The 20026-nt window shown below is 32.1% G+C and overlaps 3 protein-coding genes across 3 annotated transcripts; 2 read left to right on the top strand and 1 right to left on the bottom strand.

Annotated features, from left to right (window-relative positions):
• Positions 1-8656: 8656 nt before the first annotated feature.
• Positions 8657-9168, top strand: LOC121232257 (uncharacterized). Its single transcript, XM_041117902.1, has one exon. The coding sequence runs from the start codon at positions 8657-8659 to the stop codon at positions 9059-9061; it is 405 nt and encodes a 134-aa protein (XP_040973836.1). The 3' UTR covers positions 9062-9168.
• A 65-nt stretch (positions 9169-9233) lies between these two features.
• LOC107953014 (pentatricopeptide repeat-containing protein At4g01570) lies at positions 9234-11977 on the bottom strand. The gene has a single exon (XM_016888240.2). It carries the CDS (start codon positions 11791-11793, stop codon positions 9367-9369), a length of 2427 nt encoding a protein of 808 aa, XP_016743729.1. The 5' UTR covers positions 11794-11977; the 3' UTR covers positions 9234-9366.
• A 1535-nt stretch (positions 11978-13512) lies between these two features.
• On the top strand, positions 13513-16917 carry LOC107937025 (ribosome production factor 1). Its single transcript, XM_016869837.2, has 11 exons — positions 13513-13980; positions 14069-14149; positions 14247-14342; positions 14461-14544; positions 14660-14729; positions 14861-14943; positions 15111-15190; positions 15897-15995; positions 16088-16196; positions 16428-16517; positions 16626-16917. Exons 1-11 carry the CDS (start codon positions 13744-13746, stop codon positions 16662-16664), a joined length of 1068 nt encoding a protein of 355 aa, XP_016725326.2. The 5' UTR covers positions 13513-13743; the 3' UTR covers positions 16665-16917.
• The last annotated feature ends 3109 nt before the right edge of the window (positions 16918-20026 follow it).

Genomic DNA, 20026 nt, shown 5'->3' on the forward strand with positions numbered 1-20026 from the left:
ATCGACCTAAGGTGGGGTCTACCTCTCTCAGTATTATTTTTATTTACCATATCATCCAGAGAGGTAGGCATGAAACAAAGTTAAAACAAAAATAGAAAAACAAAGTAAAATAGATATTTATTGCTCAATCGAAGAGGAGGAAGAGAAAATTACCTGAGCTAAAGAATATGAGAAGACTTGGGCTCGGACTTAGACTCAGGAGGAAAAAGGGAAAGGAACAAGGTAATTAGTATTAAACTAATTTATTGAGAAACTTTAAAAATCACCATCTATCTCTTCATTTAGATTTCAAGGGTTTCACATTTTCTTTCTGCGTATAAAAGTAAGAATTTTGAATTTTGAATCCCTTAGGGGTTGCAAGCAAAAGATTAAGCTCTAAAAAGATATTGACGGGGTTAAGATTTAGGAGGATAAGTGGGCGGGCTTTTATTTAATTTATTGATAATAAAAAAAGTGTAAGATAATATTTTTGGTACTAAAAAAATAGATAGTGTAAATTTAATGAAATTTTGGGCATTAAACAAATAGATAGTGTAAGATTATATTTTATCTAATTTGTTGAGTTAGGCCAAATACAACACAAAAAAGTTTGGGCTAGGTCAAACGTTTGCAGACAAAAAGAAGATTGGGATAAATCATAAGCAAACAGATGCAACACAAAAAAGGTTGAGTTTGATAAAATATTTGCTATAGGTTAATATTTTCCCAACTCTTCCTAAAAAGTCAGGATATGATTAGATTTTGTCAACACCCAAAATTTTTTTTTAAAGATATAAATTTAAACAACCTAAAAAAGGGTTGGAATAGTCCAAAAAGAGTCGTCTTAGGCTTTTCATATGAAAACACTTTTATATAGTTAGGAAAGGTATAAAAAAAGTCGGCATGGTGTTGAACAAAACTGACTCTTATTTAAGCGTTGCCTTAGGCATACATATCCCGACTCTTATACAAAGAGTTGGCCAAAGAGTATGTTGGCAAGTCTATCCCAACACTTAGGAAAGTGTCGGCATAGTGTTGGACAAAGCTGACTCTTATGTAAGCGCTGCCTTAGGCATCCATATCCCAACCCTTATACAAAGAGTTGGCTAAAGCTTATGTTGGCAAGTCTATCCCAACACTTAAGAAAGTATTAGCCCAAAAGTGTCGTCTTAGGACTGTTTTGTTGTAGTGATATAGTCTTGAATATGTTTTGGTTGGTTTTTGAAAATATGAACGGTTTGAGCCAAATTCATTAGTTGATATTAGAAACTAGTAATTTGATGGTACTTGGAAGTGCCAATTTTGCACAATTTGTATTGTATGCTTTGGTAGATGTCTGATATGGTAGTATGGAAGATGTTTAAACATGTTTTCATGTCATCCAAACTTGTACCAGGTTGATTCTTGTGAAAATAGTGAGTTACGTTGCAATAGCAAACATTTAATGTTATTGACAAGTAACAGAGTAAAGTTTATGTGGCGACATCATTGCTCAAGGTTATGACGAGTACCAACAAAGAGTTGCCTAATGACGAGGAACCCTTGGCATCACGATGTCGACTCAAAACTTTGTAATCCTTACAATTTCGTGCTATTTCGATCTCCAGTTAACAAAAGAGCTTTTGTAATCTCGTATAAGACCCACAAATGATTAAGTATAGTTTTATACACTTGTTCTAGTTACATTTGAATGTTTAATGGGTTGTAATTTGATCGTAATTGCTCCGACAATGAATGTGGCACCTTGTAAATCAGATCCAACGATCGAGTTAGGTAACGAGGTGTTACACTTTCAATTAATTTTCAGTAGGAAAATTAATTTCTCTCTATGGGAAATCGAAAACTTTTTAGCTTTGTAGAAAATATAATTTATTTTATAAATATTTTTATTATTTTATGGCAGAGTAATGATGCTCAACTAGTGTGTCATTTAGGTTATCTTATAGTTCCTATTTATAGGAAAAATTAAAGTTTCCTATTTACGAAACACTAGGAGCGGTGGCAGCCCTTATTGGGACTGGGGTTTGTCGCCCCTTATGTAATAGTATAGGCTCTAGGACTGTCTCATGTACCAAGTACAATTCTATGTGTTATCTGGATTTTTAACCAACACATATAATTGAATCAATCCAATAACTACATTTTTTATTTCCTAAAATATTAATTAATTTACCTAAATAAAATATTTTCTCAACTTAATTCTTATTTCGCTAGAGTGGCAGTTTTACCGTATTAGAATATATGAGGAAATATATTTAATCACCTTGTTTAATAAGATTGCTATGAATAATTAATTTAATTCTCATTTCGAATTTCAAATATTTAATTTTAATCAATTAAACAATAATTCAAAGAAATTAATTTAATTTCTAAGTTATCTTTTGTATTTAGCTAGAAACATGTTCATTACGAATAGTGATGCATGCAATCTATTTCTCTTAATTGTCATTTTCATTCATTCCATATTATAAGTTCTACATGCAATCAATTTTGGGTTACATTGAGCTAACAAAGGGATCGATTGAACATATGTGATTATGGCTTAAATAATTTATAATTAAGTTTCAACTCTTCATTAATTAATTACAACAATAATGAAATATGGAGTCATTTCACTAAAATACCATGATTGAACTCTCCTTTATTATATATCATTAAAAAAGAAACTTAAATAAGTGTTTGTCTAATGACATTGTCATAAATGTATTACTCTCATAAGATATCCTTTATGTAACGACTTGAATTTTAGTGGTATTGAAAAATATGATTTCGGAATCCTATTTTTGTAAATCGAGTCCATAAATATTAAATATGAATATTTAAGGGGTTAATATAAAAATATATTGAAGTTTGGTAGAGCAATTTTGTAAATAAATAGTTAATTTAGGCTTAGAGACTAAATTGTGAAAATTTAATCGCTATAGATTTTTAATTGACAAAAGGCTTGGGGTTGAAATGGAAAATAGCCAAAGGTCTAAAGTGATAAATAGACCATTTTCTAATAGGAGATAGTGCTTGACGATGACACTCTCCACTTAGATTTAGGTATGATTAAGTTAAGTTTAATTATATCTTAATTAACTGATTAATCAAGGTTAATTAAATTAATCTAAAGCTAATACAAGTATATAAAGTAAAGATAATGAAATGTTTTCATCTTCCATAAACCTTCAACTATTTAAAGAAAGAAAAACCTAAGAAGAAACACTTTCCTTTATTTCAACATTCAGCCAACAATTTTTCAAGGTAATTTTCATAGATTTGAGGTCATGGGAGTTTGATTTAGCTAGCCCATGTACCAATTTGTGAAACTATTAAAGTCTTAGAAAGTTGTCACTGTTGATTTCTTGAAGAATTAGACTTGAAATTGATATATTTTAAGCTTAGATTATAAAAATGACTAGATTGCAAAGTCAATTTAGCTTGTTTGTTAACTTTATTACATCAGGGACCAAATTGAATAAATGTAAAACTTTTCATGAAATTATGTTAGAATTAAAAAATATAAGGTCCTTAATGAGAATATATGAAATCATATTTTAATCTAAAGCTAGGAATTGAAAGTTATATTTATCTCGAGTTCAAGGACTAAATTGAATAAAATGTAAAATATGAGAGAAATAAAAAAATTAAATAGATTCATGCGTATAATAACATTGTATGCAAGTGACTGGTATTGATTTGTTATAAAGAAAAATAATTGTATAGATCAAGAGTTGGACCAAAAGGAGATAATATGGAAGAAGCCAAAATTTCGGATTAGTCCCTAAAGTATTCAATCTTTTTCACATTTTGAATAGGTAAGTTCATATAGAACTTACTATCTTATTTTATTTTATGTGAAGTTTTGTGTTTGATTCCATATATATATATTTGAATACAATTAAAACATTAGTGAATTTTGCATATATGGCTAGCATGGATTGGATTGAAATGTTATGTGATATTTGGCTATAATGAAATAGTTCAGGGTACAAATGTGAAAGTCTGAATGTGTACAGGGCATATAATTGAAACATGCGATCATATATAGGGTACAATATAAAATATGAATAAATACTGGGATTTGTTATGCTTATACGTGTAAATGATGCCCATGTGAACTTAGTAAAATGTTATGATACAATTGACATGTCAATAGGGTCCTGTGCATGCTTGTACAGGGATTATTACAGATTTTAATGAGATCCAACTTTCGTTGCGGAGTCTTGGGTATTATGTGACAAAGGTTTAGCTCGGACGAGTAACTCGATGTGTCGTGATATAGGTTTAGCCCGGATGGGTAACTTGATATATATATTTATTTAGCTCAAACAAGCGACTTGGTGTGGTGTAGTTCACCCGTGTATCCGTGTCCGTTTTACTAGGGTTCCATCAGGCGAAACGGTATAAATGAATTTGGAAACTTGAAAATGTAATGAAATAGACTTGGTAATCAAATTTAAATGTCATTGAATGGATTTAATTATAATTGATACATCTTATTGATTGATAATGAAAAAAGGTGATTGTATTGAATCATGTGTACTTGGTATGATTTTATCATTTGTCGATTAAATCTGCCATTGTGATAAGTATATGAAAGTAATGTAAGTTGGTATGCTAAGGTTATATGTATTATCTAATGATCATGGATATTGCTATATGCTCACCTTGTTGATATTTTGGGTGTCATGTTCTAACCAACAATATGTTAAACTACGGTTTTCTTTTATGCTTAAATAAGAACAAGGTAAGCATAGTATTTCCATTCGAACTTACTAAACATTTTAAATGCTTATTCTAGTTGTTTTCCTCCTTTTGTAGATTGTTACCTTGTGGAATTCGCCTAGCTGGACCAGTGCGAAGCTCACACTATCTCTAAATTAGTAGTAATACGTTTATTTTGATTTAAGGTTGTAGCATGTATATAGGGATAAGGTGTTATGGAAATGGTCAATTTCTTGATGGAATGGCATGCTTGAATTTTTATTAAAGGTTAAGTTGCACGTGAAACTTAGTGTATGTACCAAATGATGTATAGATTAAGCTATGGATGATGTTATTTAAATTATGCTTTCAAGTTTGCACATGACATATTAATATGCTAAGATTTGCATATAGAAATAAATGGCAAGTTATTTGTTTGATGGTTTGAATATGTTTAGGTTTTGAACATAGATGTTTAGGCTATTTGAATGATTATTTCCGCAAGTGTTATAAACCTACTTTAGTTTGAAATTGTCATGTTTTGGTATATGTGAAATTGGTATGTGAGTTGTGTAATGGCATTGTTTTGGTTAAAGCAAATGAATAGGTACCAAAATGTTAATTTGCCAAAATAGGGGTAACGTCACGATCTCGAGTCTCCGACATCGCAACTTGGACCAACAGTGAGTGACGTCATAACATCAAGATGCCTAAAGTCGAGACGTAATCACTATTTGGGGAAGTCGCAATGTGGAGGCCATAATGTCGCGACGTCGGTCCTTGATTTTCAAAACTTTACAATTTAGTTCTAATTCAAGCTCGGATTGACAAAATAGCTTTTGTAGACTTGTATGGGGTCCAAAAATGATTATGTAACATACTATGTATGTGAATGTTACTTGCTTACATGTTTGAATGATTGAATGGTGTACAATGGTCTGTAGTTGCTCTGGCAACAAATGTAGTATCATGTAACTCGGACTCGACGACTGGGTCGAGCATATACCCTATTTTACCTCTTTAGATTAAATTCGTTCACCCAATATAACCCTATTTTACCTCACGATAACTATTGCATATACCCTCATGAAAATTTTTACTAACAAACAGTAATTAAATCAATTTTCCTAGACAAATGACCCTTGGCCACGTTACTTTTTCATCTGTTAACTAATGTCAATAAGAGGATACCATTAACCCTTTATCAGACTATGAATTCCACTATTGTAAATAAAGTTATGTCATGCAGAAGTCATATACTCAACATACCAGTTTTTGGCTCTTTAGTTATTTGAACTTGGGTTTTTAATACATAAAAGTATACGAGTCACACACACATAATTAATCACTTACTCGAGATTGAGGTAAGTCGCACTATGAATATCACAAGTGAATTAATCCATAAATGAATCTATGATTAATTTGATTTGGGTCATTTCGAATATATTGTCAATTCAGACAATCACATTTATGTTTCTATCTTTTAGGAGTCAACTGCTTTCATACTCAAGATAATATATCTCCTTTATTGGACTTGATAGACGGTATAATAGTTCTTTAATTGATTTGTTCAATTTCAATTCATCAATCTGTGGACCTTTTATATTACCTACTAATATAAATTGTTTTCTCAGATTATAATCCGATCACATAATTTAACTTAGTATTAGTTAAATGTTAAGTAATTAGTGAATTAATATTTGCTTATATTTTTCTTTGTCTGAAAAAATTACTAAGGACAAATACAAACAATATTAATGTGAATAATGAAAATTTATTAAACTGATCTATTTTAAAAATTATAAGTACAAATGACGAATAAACTACACGTAATGTACTAGATGTAACACTTTGTTCCTAGAGGAGGATTAAGAGAGATTTTTTATCTCCCTATATTTTCATTTTGTGTCACAAGGTGTTATCTTGTGATTTGTTGCAAGCCAAGGAGCAATCGTTGATCCATAGGGTTGATCCATAGGGTTAAAGTCAGTAAGAATCGTATCCCCATCTCTCATTTGCTCTTCATTGACGATAGTTACATTTTCTTTCAAGCTAATATTGAAAAATGCTACGTTGTGAAATCAATTTTAGGGAAGTATTCTAATGTTTCGAGATAGGTTATTAATCTTATGAAGTCTAATCTAAAGGTTAGTCCCAACAGTCACTCAAAGTTCATGAAGATATTCAAAAAAAAAACATGAAAGCCAAAGTTTCTAAGGAGCTAGGAACCTATTTGGGATTTCATATGGAACATCTCGGGGCTAGAAGAAAATTCTTTCAATGGATAAGATTCGTGGAAAGTTAGAAAGCTGGAAAGCAAAGCTTTTATCTCCATTTATCTCCTGGTGGTAGACTCACTTTGATCAAATAAACTCTATTCAGTCTTCCTATTTTCCTCTTGCTGTGTTTTAAGGCGACACAAAGTGTTTGTGATGTTCTTGATAAGTCAATGAGGGGACAGTAATGAAAGAAAAATCCGCTTTATTGGATGGGAAAGCCTTTGTGGGCCCAAGACTCAAGGAAGATTAGAAGTGAGGAAAGTAAACTATTCACGCAAGCTTTGCGGGTTATGAATAACAAGAGTCCTTTTATTTGTAATACCACTGTTGAGAAGTATTGGAAATCTTCCCATATGTTCTATGTTAAACTCAAAGCATCAGACACTTGGGTTCGGAGGAGCAGTTTGCATGGATGGGCTTATCAAAGGAATTGATTGGCAAATTAAGGATGGCAATCGCTAATTCCTTCAGAATAGACAAACTGTTCTTAACTTTGGAGTTCAACTTGATGAAGCTCTCAAGAGCATGTTTTGTCCTTACAAAAGAGAGTGGATTATGAATTGCTCGTCTATGGGTGGTAATCATTCTATCTATCAAACAATTGGGTCCCAGGGATTTTCCATGTTAGGAGGTGAAGATAAAATAATCTGGAAATTCAATCCTTGAGGAGAATGTTCAGTAAGCTCATGCTATAAACTTAATACTATTCTTCAGGCAAGCAAGCTGATCCGGCACAAACATTATGCGAAGTTAAAATTGTGGACTCTTCATGGTTGCATAGGTTTGAGAGGGAGGAAAATCTGGAGGGGCAAGTGGGCTAGTCCTCGGGTTTCTCATAGGAAAGCTTGGAGCATGGTTCATCTTGCGTTGTTAAAGGGAACAGTAGGCTTTGGTATCTGGTTCCTGATGGTGGATGTAGGTGGAAGATACTTGGCGCAGTTTTGCAACTCTCTTCAATGGATTAGGGAGACACCAGCTACAGCTTCCAAGTTTAATGTTCAGCAAGGAAGAAACATCCATTACGTATCCGAGCCAAATAAAATGATTTATAATTATACTTGAAAAAACTCATATTTATTTATATAACTTTGACACAGGTCTGGCGGGCATATCAACATTTAGAATTTATCCACAACTTTTCTATTCCCTCTTTTCATAGCTTTTTTTTTCCTAAAAACCTTTAGAGAGTAAGTCTACCGTTTTATGTTTTTTTCCCCTTTTTAAGTCCCTCTCTTTTTCTTCCCAAATTCGAACGTCAAAAAGCTTCTCGGGGAGTTGATTGTAAAAATGTTTGAGGGAGAAGCTGAATATATGGAATTTGTTTGTTTGGAGAATGAGAATCATCATTTTGGGGGCTGTTTTTGTTTGTTGTAAGGAAAAAGATTGAATTGCAATTGAGTAATAAGGTAAATAACGATGAGAAGCAACCAAAGGGCTGAAAAAGCATGCCATCCGGAATATAGAAACAGGTGGAGGGAGGTTTAAATTTGGAAAACAAGGAGAGCTATTTTTAAACTAAAAAACAGGGTTTGAAAAGTAGGTTGAAAAAAGGGAAAAATTCAGGTGGACGTTGGTTAAACGAGTTTTTCGCCTGCTTTGTCTCTCTTCAATCCTCTAAATGTCTTTAAATTAGCAGTATTAGGAAGCCAAATGGCGGTAGGGGTGGATTCAAAAATTAATTTCAGGAAATCCTTTCACTTGCAGCCCATATGCCGTGCTCCACGGCAACTCCACCCCACATCTTCACTGTCTTCCTCCTCTTCTTTTGTATCTGGGCACCGATAACGCAGTCGGTGCCAGATGATTCGGGATTTCTACAATTACCTTCCGATGGGTTCATCAATGTTGATGAGAGTGGAGTCTGTGCAAGATTCACCAAGCCCGCGTCATGCCCAGTCAATTGCTTCCGAACGGAGCCAGTTTGCGGCGTTAATGGCGTCACATACTGGTGCGGCTGCGCCGATGCCTTCTGCGCCGGTACTCGCGTGGCCAAATTAGGATTTTGTGAAGTTGGGAGTGGAGGTAGCGCTTCCTTTTCGGGCCAAGTGCTGCTTTTGGTTCACATTGTCTGGCTGATCTTGCTGGGATTTTCTGTATTGTGTGGTCTTTTCTAATTCTTCAAAGGAGACAGATTTTGGTTCCTTATTTCTCATTCTTAACCCTTGTAAATGAGATTCTTTGGATTCAAATAAACAATTCCATTCATTTTTTAAGGCATAAATCCAATTTTGTACTTCTTGTTGTTTTATTCATGTGACAAAAAACTCCCATGAAATTCTAAGCTTGTAATTGAAAGACAACCTTTCTATTCATAAGAAAGAAAGAGAAAGAAAATTTTCAATCCAAACTTACAACAATTCCATGAAACAGAATCTTCCCATTGCCTGAACTATTACCATATCCTTGCAATTCCCTTTCTTTAGGAATCATCCCCATTGTTGTTATTAGCGCACACGATTGATGCCTTTTGCAGCCTCAGTTTGTCGATTTCCTTTCCCAGATTATCCAAAATGGTATCCGTAACATGGTTCGGAGAACATCCTGCATCCAACATCATTTTTAAATATCTGTATGCATCCTTTAATTGACCAGCCTTGGTATGAACTTCGATAAGTGTATTGTAGCTGATGATGTCGGGGTTTATCCCACTAGACCTCATCTGTTCGAAAAGTTTGCTTGCTTCATTTATGTAACCAGCCTTTCCCAGGGCATTGATCAGGGTGTTATACATTACTAGGTCAAGATAACCACCCTGCTTCATTAATTTCTCCAGAATTGAACTTGCAATGTCTGCTCTTCCCATCTTCCCCAGGCCTTGAATTATCAGATTGTAGGTTGCTACATCTGTTGGGCACACTTTCTCATCCATTTCATTCAGGACACCCCATGCCTCATTAATATACCCCTTCTTGACAAATGAACTCATAATCGAGTTGTATGTGTAGCTAACAGGATCTACACCCATATCAGTGAATACTTCGAACAACTTGCAGGCTAAGCTCAGTTTCCCCTTGGCCAAAAATATAGATAAGAAAGTGTTCACCATATCAACATCAAAAGAACCAATCCCCTTTTCTTTAACTCTTTGCCCCCTCCTCAGCGAAAACAACCGTGAAGAATGTTCAGTTGACTTCACTTGATTAGCTAATTGATCCATATATGGTGATGATGACCACTGATCAGTTTCAATGAATGGCATCTTCGGATCCTTCTCATCACAATCTTTAGAATCAACATTATTGCCCATTGCTTGGCCAGCATAACTCCTTATCTCACTAAAATCTCCTCTGGATGGGAATAGAGGAGTGTTATCCTTTCTATTTTTAGGTGGATTTTTCATTAAAGCCTCCATATTTGCTTTCCACTTGAGAACATTGGGTACTAGATTGCCACCACGAATGTGCTTCATCAACCTCTCCGTCCAATCCCACCTACCTTGTTTATAGAATCCTACCAAGAGTGATGTTATAGTGACTAAATCAACAAGAAAACCTCTGTCTTCCATCTCTTCCACCAATTGTAGTGCCTCTTCAAGCTGACCTTCTCTACAAAGTTGCAACACAACTATGCTGTAAGTGACACCATCCACAAATTGCCCCTTCTTCTTCAAATCACAAAACAGAGTGTAAGCAGCTTCAGCCCTGCCATTCCTAAACAACCCATCTATCATAATATTGTAAGTCCAACACGAGGCCCTTACACCGTCCTGAACCATTTTCTCAAATAACTGACATGCTTCCATCAACTTCCTGGCCTTGAACAATCCATTCAGAAGAGAATTATACACAACGGTTTCTGGAGCAAACCCATTATACTGCATCTCACTAAATATTTTCATTGCATCATTAATTTTGTATGATTTCGAGCACCCTTGAATAAGAATTCTATATGTAAACACATCAGGCTCATGGCCAGACACTTTTAACTCCTCCCACACAATTAAAGCATCTTTCACCTTGCCAACCGAGCAAAGTATGTGTATGAGACTGTTATAGGTACACAAATCAGGACCGAACGAACAGGAACTGGAACTCTGTTCCTTTTGTTTCATCTCTTTAAAAAGGCTCAAAGAAGCAGCCAAATCACCCCAGCACCCAAAGGTATGAATGCATATATTATAACCACATGTATCTAATTCAAAATCCTTTTTTTCTCTCAATTTATCAAAAATTTGTTTGAATTCTGCTCTCATGTCAGCTTTTTTGAGAGCAACAAGCAACTCGTTGATTGCAACGGATCCAGGAAGCGAACTAACAACAGAATTCCCATTATCATTGCCATTACAAGCTTCTAAAAGCTTACAGAACATAGATAAAGCCAAACCCACTTGGCCTTTTCTAGCTAAAGCCACGAGAACCGAATCATAAACACTAGCATTCAAGCAAGCACCCGATTCTTCCATATAATCAAGAATTTCAAGGGCAGTATCAAACTTACCGGACCGAATAAAAGCATCAAGCAATAACTTAAAGGTACTAGAATCAACAAGAACGCCATCTTCCTTCATCAAAAACAGCAAATTAGGGACTTCCTCGACGAACCCAGATCGACAAAGGGTCCGGAATATGTGGGAGTAAGTGACGGCCGAGTGTTTGAAGTTTGGTTTAAAAGAGCGACACCAGTTAAAGAAGTCGAGCTTCTTAGAAGGCTCGAGGGAATTTTTGCGGAGGATGTGGAGGACCAGTGGCTCGGAAAGGGGGATGGAGTTCGGATCGAGGTTTCGGGTTCCGGATTCCAATAGGGTTTTGGCGAGAGAGGCGATAAGGAGGATATTGCCCAATTGGATTGATGGGTTTTTGAGGAGAGGAGAGGAGAATGAAGAAATGGGGGTTCTTCCATGGCGCATGGCATAGCGAGAGATTGAAATTGCGATTTCTGACTGAGTTAACAATTACAACGACAAAATAAGAAATGCCTGAAACGGGAGATTGGTTGGGTCTAATTCTTGTTTTAGACTAAAATTTGAGACTTCATCCCGTTTGCCTTAATTTAATGTTATTTGGCATAAAAGTAAGTAATCCATGGATTTTTTTTTTAAGATTTTGTATTTTTTTTTAGTAGAGTAAACTTTTTTCCATAACAACATTGATTATATATAATCCATTTTTTTTGTTTTATTTTAATCATTTATAACATATTTTCACTTATAATTAATTTTCTATAATAATATATTGTCTAAAATTTTAAGTAAAATTATAGGTATATTATAGGTATTTCATATAAGTAAGCTTATTAATTTTAATTTATCAAATAAAAATAATTTTAGTTAAAATATTATTTGAATAAAATAATAAAATTTCAAATGAAAAAATATTAATAATATTTTATTAAATGAAAATAATTTTAAATGAGTAAAATTTAATATATCAATTCAATAAATTATTAAGTTCCTAATTAAGTATTTTACTATTGATTTGAAACATCATAAATATTTATAAATCAATTACTTTTAATTTAATAACTCATATTGTTTAATAGATCTTGTGAGATCTTTAACTTCATAATTAATCATATGAATAAATGTAAAATAAAATATCCATAAAAGTATTAATGCGTGTACATGTTTTATGTCTTTTAATTTTGTTGATTTATTTCTCTTTTTCTTTCTTTTTTGAACATAATTCTTATTTTTTTTATTTGATAGATATTCACTATATGAAGTTTAAATTATAATATAATGTATAATATATTATTAAAATTCAATAATATTTATTTGTTATATTAATAAATTTTAGCAACAATTTTAAAATATAAGAGCATATTTTAAATTTTATTTTAAAATATTTTAATTAATTAAAAATAACCCATGCTGCGAAGCATCTCAGAGTAGCAAATCAATTTTAATATAAAACTATAAATTAATATATAATTATTGAAATTATAATGATACTAATTTAAAGGACCTCGTGTGGATGAAAAAAATATATAACAAAATTCATATAAAATTAATTGTTATTTTAATTATATAGTAAAATTAATTGTTTATATGCATTGTGTCAAGTGTTAAATCTCATTATTATTAAATTTGTATTGAATTATTATATGAAAAAATATACTTTAGTGAAAATTATAGATGTTTTTGTAATAAGAGTCGTATTGTATTTTGTAATTGGATTAGCGTTAATCATTAACTTTGCATTTTGTAGGTATAGAATAAAAGTAACATAGATATGAGATAAAATAAGTAGATATAGGATAAAAGTATCGTAGATATTTTTGTAATAAGAGTCGAATTACATTTTATTTTTCTATTAAAATATAAGTAAATTAATTCATATATATTAAATTAAAGTACAAATTATTTTTTTATTAAAATTTTTTTATTTGTTTTATTAAAAATTAATTAAAAATTAATATACTTAAAAAAATAACTAAATAATTACACATAATATATTATGTGTACAGCATATCTAATGTACAAATACCAATTTTTAATCATAAAAATTCATAAACTTTTTAACAAAAAGAAATTTTTTAATCTAACTAATGATAAAATACAATAAGACTCCTGCCAAAGTGCCTCCATAATATTTTTACTCTAGGAATTAATATAAGAAAGTATTTCTCGTCAAAAAAAAAGTTTTTATAAAGTAAATATATTTTTTTTGAACTTTCCCTTAAATAAAAATTCGGACTTGCGCTCGTCTCTCTTCACACATCGCTGCCGCCATTTGAAACCCTAAATTAACTTACTCGTGAGCTTGAGTTGTCTGCTATCTGCCTCTTCATCACTCTGCTATATTTGATTCTGTTTTGGATCCTACCGCTATTTGAAACCCTAGGCGAAGCCCTTAGAATGGGCGGAAAAAGAAAGACGAACGAAAACGAAGGGATGGAAGGAGAGGAGGATAGCAAACACAACATTAAAAAGATGAAGAAGGAGAAGAGTGAGATACTTCCTTCCTCCATTAAAAACAAGGAGAAGAGATCTGCTGTACACGCCAAACTCAAGCACCAAAAGAAGCTCGACAAACGCAAGAAGCTTAAAGCTCGCGACGCCGCCGCTAAACGCGCTCTCGAGCTCGGAGAAGAGGTCTTCCCCCTACTTTCCTTTTTTTAAAAAAAATTAATGGAGCAACAACGAACTGTTCTGAAATCTTTTCATATAATTATTTTTGCAGCCTCCACCGAAGCAAATTCCTCGCACTATTGAAAATACGAGAGAGGCTGACGAGACAGTTTGCATGCCTGATGATGAAGAGGTTAATTTATTGGTTTTATTTTCTTGGAAAATTCTTTATTATATGTATAATGCTTAAATCTGACAAGTAAATTTGTAATCTTTTTTTTTCACTCCAGTTGTTTGCTGGTAATGATGCTGATGAGTTCAGTGCGGTTCTAAAGCAAGATCGTACTCCAAAGATATTAATCACAACTTGCCGTTTCAATTCCACTGTATGCTCTTGTTTCTTACTTATTTCTCATTAATGATTGAACTATGCATCAATACAAAGCTTATTTTAGATGAATTTTCTTGCTAATTAGTCTGATGCATGGATAACTTTGCCTTCAGAGGGGACCGGCTTTTATCACAGAATTGCTTTCGGTGATCCCAAATTCTCATTACTATAAAAGAGGAACATATGACTTGAAAAAGGTGATTCTTACGATAATTTTCTTGAACTATTCTTTTATAAGATAACATTGGAAAATCAGATTTGTAAGTAGCATTTAGACTATCATCTTGAAGCTTTGTATTCATCTTCTTGTAGATTGTGGAATATGCAAATAACAAAGAATTCACTTCTATTATAGTAGTTCACACCAACAGAAGAGAACCAGGTTTGCGATAAGAATTTATCCATAACTAACTTTTCTTTGATTGTGGCCTTGTACATTATTTGATGTGGTGGCTCCAACTTTGTAATCTTCATGAGAATTATAGCTGACTAATTGGTTTAAATATCATTCAGATGCTCTTCTAATTATTGGATTGCCTGATGGCCCTACCGCACACTTCAAGCTTTCCAGTTTGGTTTTGAGGAAGGACATTAAGGTAGCACATTGATCTTTCTACTTCATGCGAGATACCATTCATGAAATATTGTGGTTTTCTTTTTTATTGATTTGGATTGGACGTTAATTTTCACGCCTTATATGTTGGATTCCTTGGAATGGAGATGTTAGTATAATCATTGAATTGCCTCCATTTTGCTCTTGTAGAATCATGGAAATCCTACCAATCACGAGCCTGAGCTAGTATTAAATAACTTCACAACTCGCCTGGGCCATCGCATTGGCAGGTTGCTTACTGTTCTTTTTTATAGTTTATTACTAAATCAAATGTTTAAATTTCGCTTAGCAAACTACAAATATATTCTTCAGTAAAAACAGTGTTGTAAAGGCATGCACCTAGGCGAGCCCGTGCCTTAGCATTATTCAACAAAAACAGTGCAAACCCTTCCAAGCAAGGCCCTTTTGATTAGGCACATACCTGATGTGCCTGGGCACGCTTTTATGTAAGGCGATAGGCATAATATAAGCCTGCCTGATTGAATTTCCCTTTAATTTCTTTTTTCGCAGTTCTCATTTGATCTACCCTTACTGGTAAGGATCATGTCAAACTATATTCTTCTCAATATTTGAGCATTCAAAAACAGACATTGACCATAAAGCAATGATACATACTGATCAATAAATAAATTGCATGTTTGTAAATAAACTGGACCATACTTCAAATTTTACCATATATCTTAAGCTTTATATATAATACATACACACACAGACTTGCAAAAATTCTTTTAGGTACATATTTACTTCACTTCACTCAGGCTAGCACTTTTTTTGCACCTTGTGCCTGAGGCAATATAAGGGTTCTAATGCCGCATACACCTTGTGCCCTTGACAACACTGTAAAATATGTGCCTTCTCTTTCCAATCTTATATTCTCCCTCATTAGGCTTTTTGGTCTGAGAGTTTCTGATTTTGTTGTTTATCTGTATTCTTTAGGCTGATTCAGTCACTTTTTCCCCAATCTCCTAATTTTCGAGGTCGGCGAGTTGTAACCTTCCACAATCAACGAGATTTTATATTCTTCCGACATCATAGGTGTGCCTCCCTAGCCTCTGAATCTATTGCATGTTGAGTAAATGATGATTATGTAGATTTCTTTCTGATACATTCTGGATTAATGCAATCAGGTATATATTTGAAACCAAGGAGATCAAACAGAGTGAGTCAAAAGGTAAAAAGGCAAAGGATACCAAGGGTGAGAGCATCAGTAAAGAAAAAGTAATAGCTCGTCTTCAGGTCAGTTTCCTTCCCTGTTTCTGTTATCACAATTGTATTTAGAGATTCAAAATTGATTTTGCTGGCTCTGGTTTATGGAAGTCCTTTTACCCTTTTTCTAAGGAGTATCATAAATCATTTTAACTTCTCTTTTTGAAATGTCTTTGCTGCCCATTTCGATAATCTGGCATTCACAACCAGTCTATTTGGCCCGAAATATGTGTTGTGGTTAACAAGTGTGTGAACATGCAGGAGTGTGGTCCTCGGTTTACACTAAAGTTGGTAAGTCTACAGCATGGAACATTTGATACAAGAGGCGGAGAATTTGAGTGGGTTCACAAGGTAACTTTTCTATATGATAACGTTGGTTGGATTCTTTGTTTTTCCTCTTACAAAACCATCTGTCTGTATAATTGGTGATATTAATTGTTTCCCATCTTTGAATGCCAGCCTGAAATGGACACTAGCCGAAGGAGGTTTTTCTTGTAATCTCGATTCTTGCATTCACTGTGTGGAATGCAACAATTTTCCATTGAAGAGGGAGGGTATCCGCAGTAAGGAAATGAAATCAATATTGAAACATTCTTCCTTTGCTTTATATATGATCAGTTTTGGCACTCGTAATCATCATGATCTTATCCTTGTTCCTAATGCCGTTTTATGCTTCACTAAGTTATGTTTGTTTGCATTCCATCACAAATAACAGATAATTGATCAAATTGAATCGAATTTTATTCTTTTATTTAATTTGTTATTTAGATATATAATTAGTAAAAATAATTCTAATATAGTATATAATAATCCTTTTAAGCAAAGTCTACAAATTGATGATTTTGAATCGATTCAAGCTGGTACATTTCGATTTGGTTTGGTTGTATTTGCCATTTGGTTTTTTTTTTTTTTTTTTTGAGTTTACAAGGACATATTTTTACTTCGTTAGTATAACACAGTTACATGTTTTAGCTAATATAAAGTTGAATTAAAAAAAGAAGGAAAAATCGCATTTCATAAATACATAGCAATTGCCGTGACTCTTTTCTTTTCGGTACGGGATTAATATTTCTTTTAGGTACTTGGTGTGATATTCACCCGCACTTCAATCTCATGATGCTCTCGTCACGGGTTTTTTGGTCAAGATTGCTTCACCTAAGCTGCCTCACTCATTGGGGTGCTTAATGTGAACAATCAACGTCTCTGATGTCACTTGTCATAGAGTTAGGGCTTGTTCTTCTGCAGAAAAAAATGCTTCTGTTTCCAAAAGTATTTTTAAAAAAAAAATCGTACAGAATAAATTATTTTTGGTTAAATTTTTTAACTTTTTAGAAGTGTTTTTTAAAAGTACTTTTGAAAGGAGATGTGAAAATTTTTAATTTTTTACTCCTTCAAGAACACTTTTATAGTATTTAATACTTTTTCACCCCTTCAACAATATTATATTTTTTTGTACTTAATTACAAATGTGTTAAAATCATTAATTAAAAATAAAAAATATTTTTTTAAATACTAATTACAAATATTTAATGGTTATATTTAAATATTTAAAACGTAGTTTATATATTTTAATTAAATTTTATAAGTAATTAAAATTTATTACTTAAAAATATTTAAAATTTATATTTCATATATTAAAATATTAACAAGTTATAATATTTTTTTTATATTCTTACTAAAATATAATAATATTAACTGATTTAAATTTTATTTAAATGTATATTTGTTACTTAATAATAAAATGTCTAAAATGGACATTTTATTTCTTAAAAGTACTTTTTTACAGTAATGTTAAACACTCAAATTCTAAACTAAATTTTTCACAGTACTTTTCAAAAGTATTGTTAAACTAAGCTTTAGTCTCCCGCCTCAAAAGATTTGTATGATAGGATTTGTAATACAGCTGCATTTAGTGAGATTTGAATTTGAATATTAAAAAATTTTAACTTTGGTATTTATTAATAATGTCAATTTTTTTTTGTTCATTTTAAAAAAAAATTATAAAGATATCAAAACAGACAAAGAATTGATATATGATTAGATTTCTTTTATGCATGATGAATTAGAGATCCACATATGATAAATGGGTATCAAGGACTTGTTCCTTCAGCCTAATGCTTTTTTTTTTTCTTTTGTGTTCCATGCGACCTTTGGGACTTGGTATAGCCTCAATCACAGCATGATTTCCGTAGTCGTGGCAAGATTCATGACCACCCATGTGGAAGGTCGAAATCTTTTCGAGTAATGTGTGAACAGCCCTTCGGAACACATGCTTTTGCGATGTGGTTGGATTAGGGATATATGGTTCGGTGGTTGTTATGGCCATTTCTGGTTGTTGAGAAAATTTGATTGCATCCCAGTTTTAAAATGTTTATCGACAATTGGAGAAAATCAAATACCATCTTTTTTGCTTCACATCCTCGACAAACACAATATCGATAAGCATCAGAGTGATAGAGCATATCATTAGTATTGTACTCGTCTATTTAAATGTTACTCCAAGTATAGTGTAAGCAAAATCTAATAAAAAGGTGGTGTTCTTTTATTTTTTTATAAAAAAATTAATTTTTAATTATTAAGGTAGAAAATTTTTTTAGGGATTGAAATTAAATTGTAATTTTTACAATAGTTAAAATGTAATTTTACTATTTTAGTAGTCTATTTTTTTTATAAGTTTTAAAGAATTAAATCAAATTTTTATTATTTTTAGGGAGTCAAAGTGTAGTTTTATCTTTACTAATTGTAAATTTCAAAAATTTTAAAGGGTCTAAATAGAGAATTTTTCATTTTAGGGGGGTTGAGTCCTTGCCAACCCATTAGTTACGTCCTGCTAATTATATTTGAATATTTTTATAAAATTAATCAAAAATTAAGATTTAATTTAATTTATTTCATATAATGATGAAATAGTGATTTTATCAAAACATGGTTATTTAAAAATGATATAACTATTTAAATTTTCATATTTTCTATATCATTAATTTATAATATAATATATTTTATTAGTTATTTAAAATTTTGATTTTGTATTATAAATTCACGTCATATAATTTTAGTGCTAATTAACAAATGAAAAAAAATATAAAAATATCATATTACATGTTGAGACATTTTTCAAGGAGTGCCTAAACTCTATTTGAGTTGGCAAATTTTGATAACAAATTTCTTTGGATTGCATTTCTTTTGGTACTTGAGATATTTGTTAGCCTATCTTTGATGTCCAAACTTCACTTAGTAACATGTCTTGGGGACTTGTTTGGATTTGGATTGAGGCAATCAACTTTTTATAAATTGCGGACTAGATCAAATTGAGCTAAAGTTGATAGTATATCTTGAAGATTTCAAGACTTATCCTATGTTGTTTTGAAGATATTATTTGTTTTAATTATCTTGTTGGTTCAAAGGGAGATTGATTGTGAAAGATATAATATGTTAGGAAGTCTCATTCACTTATATATTGTAGGGACTTGTATAGGTTTTATATTGATTTTGAGAATAATTTATTTCTATTCATTGTGGAACATTTTTGTGAGTGTATTAAGATGTAATAATGAAGTGTGTGACTTAGTTAAAGTCTTTAGTTTCAAGAGGAAAACTTAGAGGGGAGATGTTTAAATATTAGGTACAAAAGTGAGAAGTCTAAACTGATGAGTGTTGAAGTTTGAAAATACTTGTTCTACGACGTGTTAAAATAGTGAACATTCTCTATGGGCAAGGCCTTTGCAGATGTAGGGAAATCAAACTATGTAAACATCTTGTATTCTTTATTTTTTTGCACTTTCATTTTAAATGCTTGAAGCAATTGGAACTACGTTAAGCACTTCTTGTGGTGTCATTTGATTTTATCTACAAATATCAAT

The sequence above is a fragment of the Gossypium hirsutum genome, chromosome A07, assembly GCF_007990345.1.
Source record: "Gossypium hirsutum isolate 1008001.06 chromosome A07, Gossypium_hirsutum_v2.1, whole genome shotgun sequence".
NCBI lineage: Eukaryota > Viridiplantae > Streptophyta > Magnoliopsida > Malvales > Malvaceae > Gossypium > Gossypium hirsutum.

What these genes read in the sequence shown, in the direction of transcription:
- LOC121232257 (XM_041117902.1), top strand. Translation starts at nt 8,657, where the DNA reads ATGCCGTGCTCCACGGCAACTCCACCCCACATCTTCACTGTCTTCCTC.
- LOC107953014 (XM_016888240.2), bottom strand. Translation starts at nt 11,793, where the DNA reads ATGCGCCATGGAAGAACCCCCATTTCTTCATTCTCCTCTCCTCTCCTC.
- LOC107937025 (XM_016869837.2), top strand. Translation starts at nt 13,744, where the DNA reads ATGGGCGGAAAAAGAAAGACGAACGAAAACGAAGGGATGGAAGGAGAG. An exon ending in CTCTCGAGCTCGGAGAAGAG is followed by an intron (nt 13,981 to 14,068) that starts GTCTTCCCCCTA and finishes TTATTTTTGCAG; the next exon opens with CCTCCACCGAAGCAAATTCC. An exon ending in CACCAACAGAAGAGAACCAG is followed by an intron (nt 14,730 to 14,860) that starts GTTTGCGATAAG and finishes AATATCATTCAG; the next exon opens with ATGCTCTTCTAATTATTGGA.